Consider the following 12,571-nt stretch of genomic DNA (forward strand, 5'->3'; position numbering starts at 1 on the left):
CAGCTCGTGTTATGATTATATCTTTCTCACCCATGTGTTTTTTTAACAGTTCCGATACCGTTGTGCCTATCATTGTTTTTTATCCTTATTGGTTAGAGATGTTTTTTACTATGCCCTGTTAGAGCACATCTTTTTTTTTTCTTCATTTGCTTCGCATGGTTCGCGATGCTCAATTTTGTGTAAAGGACATTTGTAAACAATGATGTACTGCCTTTGTGTTTGCTAGCGCCGCGCAAACGCCAATGCGGGGGCCTGCGGCTTCGTCAAGCTGTCCATGCGGCAGCTTTTTCTGCATGCCCCTCGCGTCATGTACTGATGCAAATAAACGTCATTGTCATTGTCAATAAATTACATAGGAGAGAGCATCAAAAGAGAAAATACGAAGGGAAGGGGGAATGCGCTAAACCAGCAGAGCGCCAGAGACGCCGCGAGCGAACTCCCAACCGCCGCCGTTTTCGGCGGCGCCCACTTTTCTCTGCGAACCAGTTCCGAGTGGCAGCGTCGCTCAGCAGCTCGAAGGGAGGTCCAGGAACGACACACGCACGCAGAAAAAACAGGCAGCCCAAAGGAGCGGCAACTAATTAAGCGCGCTGACGGCATGGGTGACGCGCCGGAGCAATGTTAGCCTCAATCGGATGACACAAAAAGAAATGCAATGGGCGAAAGGTGGAGGGATGCCAAGTGGGGTAGAAGAGAAAGAACGGGCGCCTCTTTGTAAACGATAGAGGCTCCGTCAACGGCCTAGCCCTCGTCCAACGGTTAAAATTCCAGCCACCCTGGGCGCTAGTGCATTTAAATGACCGAGGAAGCCGCGCGAGGAAGGAGGGCGATGGAAGGGAGGAGGAGGAAAGAGGAAAGAAAGAGAGGCGAACCGCGAAACGGAAAGGACATAAAAAAATTTTAAAAAAGAATGCAAATAAGTCATACGGGAAAAGCTCGCGTCGGCTCAGAGAGGAACGATGCTCCTCATTCAGACGACGCCACAAACGGAAGATGGACCCAAAAACGGCCAAGTAAACAAGTAATGAAAAAAAAAAAAGGCGAGGCCTCCTCCTCGCCTTGACGCCGAATGCGGAGAGCGCGGCGGTGAGGTTCCCAAGAGCAGAGAATGGACCTTCGTGGGAAAGCGGCAGCGGAGACAGGCGCGGAGAGAAAGCGAGGAGGCAAGCTTTCCCTCTCGTGACGTCTTCAAGGTCACACGCAAATCGACGCCTCCTCTCCACGCGCGGAGCTGCGCGCGCGATGGCCTGCTTTTGTTTCGCCTGCCGCTGAGTGTCGGCGGTCCCCGTGTCGCACTGTCGCCGTGCTCAAGCCGTGGGAACACGAAAAACGCAACCGCTGAGCTAGCGATATTGCAAGCATGAATTCGCTGCAGCATGTAAACGAAGAAGAAGAAAAACTGCTCGATAATTAAGGAGGAATTTGTGTAGATAACTCGGCGTCGCTTCGCGGGACAAATGCGGAGCATAGAGACATGCAGGCCCGTCACCTTAGCAACGCATGTTGTTTCTGTTTCTACACTAGCGGAGATGCGTTTAGAGAACATGCGCTCCGTCGTCTAGTCGCACTTAGATGAGTGCTCAACAATTTTTGAACGTCCTGCGCTGTCCTGTGCGCCCAGTGATTGCATTTTTATGCGGATGCGACCGTCCCAAACAGCGATCTCCGGAAGCGTTAGCACCACGTGCGCGACCACTGTTCAGTGCGCCGGCGCAGGGCGGCGCTGCCGACGCGTTTCGCTTGGCTGACAGCGAGAAACGACTCGGCGCTGAGCGCACGCAACCGGGACTGCGAGTAGCGGGGCAGGCAGAGCCCCGGCGCAGACGACGCTCACACTTAGTCCGACCCAGTGAATCCTACGGCCTCGAGAGACTGTATGACTGCTATAACGGAGCGGACTGGGATGCGTGCCGGTACAGGAGCCGCATGTAACCGCTTTAGTGATTTTTTTCATCTACCTCAGCGGGATGTGATGTCTTATTTTACGGTACCGGCAATGGGCTAAACTGAAACTGTCGAATCGATAAATACCCGGAGGAGAAAACTCCGGACCAATTACAGGCAATAAGATTGTGTCCAGCTTCTTCAGCTTCAGCTTCCTCTGTTTATTTAATTATTTTTTGATTGCAATTGTCTCCTGCCTGTAGAAGAAACATGGTAACTGGAAGCAACGTGTGCTACAAAGTCTAACAAGCCTCTTTCTTTTTTTCCTTTAAAGAGAGCTCGCACAATGCTCATGAGAAGAAAAAAAAACGCTGCTAACGAAACGGCCGTTGCTGAATGCGCAAGTGTCGGGTTGGGGCTGGAGCCGTCACTAGCCGAGAGAAATTCCCACGGAGCCCCTGAATTCCCACGGTTAAGCTCCACCGCAGTGCAAACGGCTGCAGTGCGGTGAAGTTACACGAGATGGCGCTGGCGGTTAAAAAGAAAATAGAGAAAGGAGTTACACGCCAATCGGGGTGCAGTGTAACGTGCCCGAAGGCCTTTCCCGGCCGCTTATTGGCTGCACACGTAGCGCGGGAAAGCGCCGCGCGCCGCCTGGCGCCGACGCGCCGCTTGCAAAAGAGAGGGGGCCCTGGCGCGGCACTTAATGGCATCGGGCGAGCGGTTGGCGCCGGTCACAGACTCTAGTGCCCCCATCTAGTCTCCGCGGACGGGTCCGCTTGTGTGCGTGTTGTGGTGTGTGCGCGCGTGTGTGAGCCATGTCGCAGACGGAGATTATGTCCCAGGAGGTCTTCCAGCGTGCCGTCAAGAAGGGCGACGCCAGCGAGCTGAAGCGACTGCTGCAGCGCTGGGAAGGCGGTTCGCTCAACGTCAACCTCTACGACCACGAGGGCCAGACGGCGCTTCACAAGAGCGTCATGGAGGGCAACCTCGAACTCGTCAAGCTGCTCGTCAAGTTCGGCGCCGACACACGGCTGGCCAACAGGGACGGCTGGTCGGCGATTCACATCGCCGCCTACGGCGGACACCAGGACATTGCGCTCTATCTCATCTCCAACAGTGGGCCCCGTCGGTAGCGTGTGGTGGCCTCCCTGCTAGGACAGTGTGTGCGATGCTCCTGCGCCGGACCAATCAAATCTCAGGAACAGACTCCCGACGACGCCCGTTTTTTCTCAGCCCGCCGGCGTGCGCGCGCCGTGCGCAAGTCCCGGACTCGGCGCAGACAAGGTACCAACCACACCGAACCAAAGCATGCCACGATGACCCACCTCACCATCATGGCACGTTTTGCCGAGCAAATGCCGCTCTCTTATGACAGCCTGTACATACGCGAACGTTTTTTTTTTTTTCTGTACGGCTACATTTCCAAAAGCTGTAGCGAACAAGTTCCTCCTTTGTATTGACTATTAATGCCGCTTTAGTTATGTCGCAGAATATTGTTGATTTGTTATGCTTTCTTTTTATTATTATTATTATTTCTACGAGACAATCCTGGTCGCGGGGTCGCTGTAGGCGCAGACCAGGCGTGCGCGCGACCGCCTCCTCTCCGCTCCAGACCTGTCTAATCTCATTCCCAGCATTGCGATGCTATCGGCGGATCTCCCGTAGGCCCTCCCCTGCTCGTATTTCGCTTCTCTCGCAGCGCCCGGTCCATTGTAAGCGGCGCTGGCTGCGAAGCGAAAACCGGACCAGACCGGACCGCGCGCGCAGCTCTCCTCCTCCTCCTCCGAGAGACGCGCGCGCTGCACGGAGCACTGCTCACCTCAGGGTCACCTTTCGCATCCCGTAAGGTGTCGCGCCTCGCTTGGCTGCTCGCGCGATGAAGGCGCCTTCACCAATAGCAGCCTTTTGTCACTCCCGCATAATTCTCCAGGTTTTGGCATCCTGTTCGGTGTGAATGCATGCTCGCCTAAGAAATGTGATCGCCGGGAGCATTTGCAAAGTTATCGTACGCTTTCATAAAAGTTTGCCTGATCACGGGTGGTCCATTGCGCGTTCGGTGAAATTGGTGGGTTCCTGCCGTAGTTTGATAATGTGATGGACGGATACATCTTGAGTCGTCAGCAATGAATGCCCACATGATGCTTCCAGATAAGCCTGTTTTGCACTCCAGTAAGGCACGGTTTGCTGGCTGCAGCTGTGGGTGCGCGTAATGGTAGATCTCTGTTCGGGACTAACTAAGAGCTGTCTTTCCCAGTGCTTATTAGGGCCTATTTGGTTGGTATGGTATCATAATAACGCCGTAACCACCTGTAGCCCCATGCCCACGAGCCCCTCAATTTAAACCTGTTAAAATATTTTTGGTATATAGTCAAGAGTTTGCTTTGCAATTATGTCATTTTACGTCCAGTAATCAAGAATACAGCAACCTATGCTGTTCTTTTAGAGCGATTCTTCGCATCTACTACCCGTAGTCATTTGAGTCTCTTAAGACGCTGCCAAAAACATCATGGTTGCCGTTAACGTGCGGTTCTCCCACCGCATGAACTCTTGTCGGCCTGTCATATGCAGGTCTCGCTTAGTTTTTAGTGACTTTTTCCGATTTTCCATGCTGTCTGTCCACTCGTTCCAGGGCTGGTCTTCTCGGTACTCATCGCGCTCAGTAAACAAGTCGTTTTCTGAGCGAGACGAGTTCTCTTTCTGTCTTTCGTCCTGTTTCGACTGTGCTCTCGCGCTACGGAAACCGTACAGGTGTTCCTTGAGCTGCTGCACACGCACATTGGAGCGGCTCTCGTCACAAAGAGAAAAAAAATGAGCGATGATCCGCCCAATTTTGTCCTGCACGGAATGTCGGGAAGGGCTCGCCTGATGGGGCACACCGTGGAGAGAGTGCGCGCAAGTGGGCTCGCCACCAGCCTGTTCTTTTTTCTTTTTTTCCCCCTTCGCTCCTGGCTTTCACATTGCTCGCTGAAACCATTCGGTGTAGTGACGCACTGGACACCAGCGCGGGTCGTGCGACGCTTCGGGCCTTCGCAGCTCGCCGTCCACACTGGACGGCGGCTGTGCGGGGAGTGCCAGCGAAGAAAGGAGCGGCGCGTTTTCCGCAGTGATGGCTCCGTGTGGCCCCGTATGCCACCACCGCCAGGCTTTTCTACAACTCCGCAGAGCGTGAACACAACCGAGCCATGCCGATAATTCCTTCACTTTTCTTTTTTTGCCCACCCGTGTCTTTTATTATTATCCTCCCTTCTGGCTGTGTGCGCGGCGGGAAAACCATTTGGCGCGTCATTAGCGAGCGCCCACACGACTCCGGGACCGGCCGGTGCTCGTTTTCTCTTCTTTCTCACGGCCTCTCTCGAAACTGCGGCGATGTCCTCGTTCCGAAGGAAATGCGCGCCGCCGCAGCCGCTGTCTGTGCATGTGGTAGGCGCGCGAGCGTTGTGTGTGTCTCTCCCGCTCGAGCGATTTCGTTCCCCGTACTTCGTGCAATCCATCAGCACTGGAAGACTTTAATGCGAAATGGCAGTCGGCCAGTGCCTTGACAGGCTGTTCCGCGCGCTCACCGGGGGCTGCCCTTCCTTCCTATTCCACCACTCCTGCCGCCAAGGACGCCGGTGCCATTCGCGTGCACAGTGGGTCGTGGCCGCTACTCGAGCGCATGTCGCCGCTGCCAGGAACTGGGTCCTCAATAGCGGTGCGCTTGCGCTCGGGTGCGGCCGGGATCGCGGGCCCGAAGCTCGACCCGCGCGGTGTCTCACTTTCGCGACGGTGAGCTCACTGAGTGGAGCGGTCGGGCACACGCTCGGTGTGTGGACCAGCGGTGTAGCCGAGGGGCGGGGCCATGTGGGGCCGGAAATGATGAGACCGACGCTGTGTGCGGCCATATTTTTCTTCTCCAATCTTTCACGGCCCTCCCACCCAAAGAAACGAAATGTATACCTCATCCTCAACCCGCCCCAGATTCTTCGCTTTGTAAACGAAGAATAATGTTCGTGGCTACACCACTGGTCTCGTTGCTCTGTGTAACCACCGTGGCCAGCGCGCCCGGCGGGGAAAAAAAGAAAACAGAAATTATACCGACTCAGGCCAGCGAGGAAGTGATGCCTACAAGTTCCTTCCGTGGTATTCTTGATCACGGTGAGCGATGTGTCGGCCCTCGGCAGTGAGCTCGGTACTCCCACAAGGAACGAGCTTGGAATGGTGTTTCGCGTGAAAATATGGACCATGGGGTGTCACATCGCCAATGTTTGTCTCTACGCTTTTTTGTCTGTACTTTGGAGAGAATCGCCTGTGTACGTTGGTTTCAACAAAGAAGGAAATGTACACACCCCTTTCTGTTCATATGGAATATTGTCTGTGCAAGCTGTGAAAAAAAAAAAAAACGAGCATGTGCTCCTGTTTCCCAGTAGTTTTTCTTTTTTTCTTTTTTTCATGACTCCCAGGCAATGTCAAATTTCTGTACAGCCTCTTCCTTTATTTTGTCCACGCTAAACGTGGGGTGTATGTATGTGTGTACAAATAGAATGAATGACTGAGCGACACGTTGTTTGATTAAAATGTTTATTGTTTGCTAAGACCGCCTATCTCGTTTCGTGCTCGCGTCCTGTCTCCAACTTCTTTTTGGGAAAAGAGAGGCGTCCAAAAGAAGTCTGCAGATGCGCCTGCTGCGAGGCGCCACATCTTTCACTCCTTCCGTCGGGGAATCTTTTTTTTTTTCTTTCCTTTCTGTTCTCAGAACCGATAAGGACTGTGATACGTGCCTTTTTTATGAGTTTTAACGGAGCAGATGAATTAGCGGCAACGACAATAGACACTTTACAGTTTTGTAATAGTCTAGGAAATTTCTATATGTACGTTAAGCGCAAGCACTTTGCGGGACGTTACGGTGTGCGTCATTTGAAGACAGTTAGTAAAGAGTTTTAGATTTTTCGTAGTACGCAAACGGCTTTGTGTAACCAAAGGGACCTCTGCGCACCCAAAGCGAAACTCCCTGCTTGCGTTCTTTTGTACCCCTTTTGATTTCCTTTGTGCACCTTTTCTGCATTATTTTGTAAACATTGCGTACCTAAAGTTAGGGGACGCAAAACCCCGGAATTACAAAATAACGCAGGAAGGTATACTCCATAGGAGTACGAAAGAACGCAAGCAGGGCGTGTCGCTTTGCGCACGCAAAGGTCCCTTTGGGTATCCAAACTCGTTTGCGTTACATGCAAAATCCAAAACTCCATCATGTGACGGAAGAGCACGGAAACGCACAGGTAATATAAGCGGCCAGGGCGCCCTCGGGTACCTGTCCACGCCAAGCATTCATCCTGTCGTTTCCATGACTACGCATCTCGTCGAACACCGGAATTGTCGAAAGATCTCAGAAATGGACGTGTTATAGCCCTTCATAGCTATCGTTTCAAAAAGGTCATTACACCAGTTAATGACGGTGAACGATAGCGAGAACGCAGCCATTCCGACAATTCACTCTGAAGCAGGCGCTATGGGTGCCGCCGTGTTTGATACCGATATTTCTTAGCGTACCTAAACGCATCGCACGTTAAAGTCGCCAAATCACGTTACGATAATATGCGTGCTTAAGCTACAGAAACTCGATAAAGTACGGAGCACGCGCAGTGAGCAGAACACTTTTACGAGCGTGAGCCCACTACGTTTGCTTGCGTACGCTGTGTCAAAACTGTCTACTATTTACCATGACATTACCGGTACCGTCGGCTGCGCGTGCACAGTCGGCTGTACATGTTTGTCGATCGCCCTGTGACAAAGAGATCAAGAGATGATGTCTCCATGCTAGCGGCATATCAAAGTACCCCCTGTTCTCTCGAGTCCTGTGCTCACACATCGGCAGCATAGCCACACTACCTTCACGCTTGGCTTTTGTCAGCAGGATATCAGCAGTGGAAGGATTCTCTGAAGGTCAGTGTCACGTAACCAGAAAGGCAAGTATTCTTTTCTTTTTTCATATTCCTTCCGCTATTTTGCGCATCGTCTGAATGGTCTAAGTAGTGCATGAGGAGGTCATTGGTGTCTTCATGCACTGCTACTTCGTTCTCGGAAACCCTGAAGGTTGCAAAAATTGATCGCTCCCGTTAGTAAAAGAAAGGGGGAAACGGTTCAAGTATGAGGGAACCCAGGAAGACAAAGGCCACGTTGCGTTTTATCTTCATGTGCGCGACGTCAATAATGAACTAAATTCCTTCTGAGCAGGAAAGCTTCGCTATGTCCTTTTCCAATGACTAACTTTGCGCATCGCATCGCTATTTATAATTCTAAATTTTAATGACTTGTCATTATGTAGTCATTTCTAAAAAGAATAACAGAGAAACATTTCGCAAATTCTGCATCTCAGAACGCGAAAAATAGGCAGTATTCGTAGGTTCCTGTGCTTGTAGATACGTTATCTACTGATAAACGGTATATACGATGCATACGCGTACAAGCTTTAATAGTTTGCCTAGCCTCTAGTTGCACTGAAGCTTTCTTTATCTCTCCAGAAATATACGCCACAGAGCACACGAAAAAGAACCTGAAAAACAGCCTTGCGTCGTGCAGGTATTGCAATGTTCTCAATGCACGTCAAGGTTTATGGTTTACCATCCGGCATGACCAAACAACGGGGCAAGGGAGACGAATGGTACCTCTGTCAGCAATATCAAATGGGTACACCCGTTACTAGATACTACAAGAGCAACGTGACTAGATATCCAAGATGCTATGTAGTTGCTTAGCACGTATATATGTCCTCAATTACTCTAAATGTTCTACGGGAAAGCTATTTATTACATGTCAGCGCGTCGCACACGAATCTCCGCATCACTAGTTAAATGTGGCTCCGAAACGAAATCAATGTTCCCTTCATATTGGCTCACGACTCATGCGGTACACAAGCTGCTCAGCTTCTGTGGATTTTAGCCCATGGACAAAAGTCGCAAAGCTTTTCGCTCGTAAAGATTGTTTATTATTGATACCCAGGGATTTTGGGCATTGTTCAAAATATTTTCTAAGGGACAATGTACTAAATTCATGGACATGAATAGTATGCATTATATAGAATATTAAAATATGAGCGTCCAGGTGCTATGCTTGAATTTGGGACCCTCTTCTATATAGTATAATACACTGTGTGTATTTTACATTCTGAAACAAACAAGTGATACTAAAGAGAGAGAGAAAATAAGGCAGAGAAAGGCAGGGAGGTTAACCAGAGGTAGTTCCGGTTGGCTACCCTGCGCAGGGGGAAGGGTTAAGGGGGATAAAAAGAGAAACAGAGTGGAAGGGGGAAATAGGAAGAAAGAGAGACAAGCACGAACAAAGCGCGTACACTACATAGCGGTAGGGGGCGGCATTCTTAGAGTCTGTCGTGAAGCCCCGTAGACCGCAAGAACCTTAATAGCGCGAGTAAGGGCTTCAGCGCGGATGTTCTTCGGGAGCATTGGCCTAAAGCTTTTAGTTCTGAAAGTGGGCGATTGTCCAACTGGTCCAGTACTCTGCACATCACTTGTCTCTCAGCACTGTATTGTGGGCAGACACAGATAATGTGTGCGAGCGTCTCGTCGATGTTGCATGTGTCGCACGTGGGGCTGTTGGCCATTCCTATGAGGAAAGCATATGAGTTTGTAAAGGCAACGCCTAGCCACATACGGTAGAGCATGGTTTGTTCACGTCGTGGTAATCCAGGTGGGAGGTGCATCCGTATGTCCGGAGACAACGAACGCAACCGACACATGGTGAAAACATTTGAGTCCCACAGGGGCAAAGTACACTCATGGGACATCAATCGCAGCTCAGCCGTAGCGTCTGTTCGCGAAAGCGGAATGAAGACTCGTTGACCACTTTCATGTGCAGATCGGGCGGCTTCGTCGGCTTGGTCATTCCCGCTGATGTTACAATGTCCTGGAAGCCATTGAAAGATTATGTTATGTCCCTTGTCATAGCTTTGATTATATATGTGCCGAATTTCTGAGGCCACTTGTTCATTGGGTCCATGGCGCATTGGGCTTCGTATGCACTGAAAGGCTGCCTTGGAGTCACTAAAGACTGTCCATTGTTGCGATGGCTTCTGCTTAATGAAATCAAGTGCAGCACGGAGCGCCGTGAATTCTGCACCCGTCGATGTGGTCACACGTGAAGTTCTTAATTTGATTTCCTCAGATTGTGCCGGGATGATGACTGCAGCAGCAGAGCTGTTGAGTTTTACTGAACCATCTGTGTATACATGCTGCCGGAATCTGTGCACGTGGTGAATGTGCTCCAAAGTTGCTTGTTTTAAAGCTTGCAATGGCGCTCCAGCTTTCTTTCTGATTCCTGGAATTGTCAGTTGCACTTGCGGCCGGTGCAGACACCACAATGGATTTGACAATCGTGTAGCGGGCGTAAAATCTGATGGCAAGTACGACTGGTGTCTTACAATAGTTTTGGCAAAAGTTGAAAGTGGCCTTTTTGCTGGCAAGCAAGCAAGATGGTGTGAGGGAAGCCGAGTCAGGTGTCGGATGTGCGCTCTCAGGACATCTGTATCAATGTAGACTATCAAAGGAGCGTCTCTGGCTATGGCTACTGTCGCAATCGATGACGTAGTTTTGGGAAGACCGAGACAAGTCCTGAGGGCTTGGGCTTGCACACTCTGGAGTTTGCGAATATTCGTAGTGCAAGTATTTCCTAGTACAGGTAAGCTGTACCGCAGGAAGCCCAAAAACAGTGCTTTATATAGTTGCAACATTGACGGTGCTGTTGCGCCCCAGGACTTCCCGCCGAGATATGCAAGAAGGTCCACAATGGCGGCCAAATGCTTCGTCATGTACGAGACGTGAGAGCTCCAAGACAAGTCCCGATCAATGATGACGCCAAGAAATCGGTGCGTTCGTCTATATCGTATAATTTGGGCATTTATCCGCAAAGCATATGGGGCCATCGACTTGCGAGTAAAAGCAACAACTGCACATTTCTCAGCGGAAAGCTCCAGGCCTTGTCTTGTTAGGTATGTTGCCACAGCCGTTGAAGCTTTCTGAAGTCGTGCGCGGACTTGTACACGTGTCACGCCTGAAGCCCATATGCAAATGTCGTCTGCATATACGGAGAGCTGAACGGTTTGCGGCAACGAATCAGCGAGACCGACGAGCACCAGGTTCAAAAGGGTAGGGCTGAGAACTCCGCCTTGCGGCACACCATGACTGGTATACCTAGATGGCGTTGGTCCGTCTTCAGTCAAAATAAAGAAAGATCTTCCATTCAAATAGTTGCATATCCAGCGATAGGTGCGCCCACCAATCCCTACAGCTTCTAAGGCGTCCAGAATTGCATGATGATCTACATTGTCATAGGCACTTTAACATCAAGGAATAGGGCCGCAGTGATTCGTTTCAGATGTTTCTGGTGTTGTACGTATGTTACCAGGTCGATAACGCTATCTATTGACGAGCGGCCACGTCGAAAACCAGCCATTACTTCTGGATAGACGTTGTAAAATTCCAAGTACCATTCTAACCGTGTAAGGATCATTCGCTCCATTACCTTGCCGACACAGCTGGCCAGTGCTATTGGACGGTAAGATGACAATTCCAACGGAGATTTGCCAGCCTTGAGGAGTGGAACAAGCCGACTGGATTTCCACGTTGTAGGGACCAGGCCGTCACGCCACGATGCGTTGTATAGGCCAAGAAGGGCATCTCTGGCCTCTTGACCAAGGTTTGCAAGCGCAGAGTACGTGATGCCATCGTGTCCTGGTGACGAAGATCGCCTGCACCCAGCAAGTGCGGCCTCCAGTTCTTCGATGGAGAAAGCAGCGTCCATACGAGGATCTCGGGAGCAAGGGGGCGCAATGGGAGTAGGTGCGCAAGGTGAATACGTGAGCGCCGGACCCGCGATCCTTGCGCAGTAATCTTCGGCTACCTCGACTTCTCGGCATCCTTGATGTAGGGCTAGAGACTTAAATAGACGACGCTGTTGAGGAGCTGTTCGAAGTCCACGGATTGTTCTCCAGACAACCGACAGAGGTTTACGCGGGTCGAGAAACTCACAAAACGATTTCCAGCGTTGATTTTGCAGTACAGCAAGGCGACGCTGAATTTTCTTTTGAATGCGTCTGGCCTCTCTAAGGTCGTATAATGATTTAGTCCATCTGTACCGTCGCTCCGCTCGCCGGCGGATTGCACGGAGGCTCTGTATTTCCGAATCAAAATCTGTGTATTTCTCTAATGGCCGAAATGAGCGCTTAGCATCCTGCATAGCCTTGGCGATCTCAAATTCTAGTGTGGACGAAATGCCTTCGTGGCATGCGTCTTCCATAAGTGATTTAAACATGGGCCAATCTATTGTTTCTTTAAAATTTGATGGAACGGATTTGGTGAGCCGTTTTATCTTCAGGTAGGTAGGAATGTGGTCGCTTCCGTGGGTTTCTACATCTGCGAACCAATGGACGTAGCGAGTTAGGCATCGCGAAACAAATGCTAAGTCTAAACAACTACTGTACGTCCGGCCGCGCAGAAACGTGGGACTGCCATCGTTTAGGCAAGAAAGTTCATGATCGCAAGCAAAGGACACGAGGTTTCTTCCTTTGGAATTTATCTTGTTGCTTCCCCAAAGTGAATGATGCGCGTTGAAGTCCCCAACAACAATCCATGGACCAGGTGTCGCATCTATAATGTCACTCAGTCTCTGCCTATCGAAACGACTTGATGGAGCAAGG

The 12,571-nt window shown here is 50.7% G+C and overlaps 1 protein-coding gene across 1 annotated transcript; it reads left to right on the forward strand.

Moving 5' to 3' along the window:
• Positions 1 to 2,579: 2,579 nt before the first annotated feature.
• LOC139060122 (notch-regulated ankyrin repeat-containing protein-like) lies at positions 2,580 to 6,458 on the forward strand. The gene has a single exon (XM_070538996.1). The coding sequence runs from the start codon at positions 2,703 to 2,705 to the stop codon at positions 3,018 to 3,020; it is 318 nt and encodes a 105-aa protein (XP_070395097.1). The 5' UTR covers positions 2,580 to 2,702; the 3' UTR covers positions 3,021 to 6,458.
• The last annotated feature ends 6,113 nt before the right edge of the window (positions 6,459 to 12,571 follow it).

Source organism: Dermacentor albipictus, chromosome 1 (genome assembly GCF_038994185.2).
Source record: "Dermacentor albipictus isolate Rhodes 1998 colony chromosome 1, USDA_Dalb.pri_finalv2, whole genome shotgun sequence".
Taxonomy (NCBI): domain Eukaryota; kingdom Metazoa; phylum Arthropoda; class Arachnida; order Ixodida; family Ixodidae; genus Dermacentor; species Dermacentor albipictus.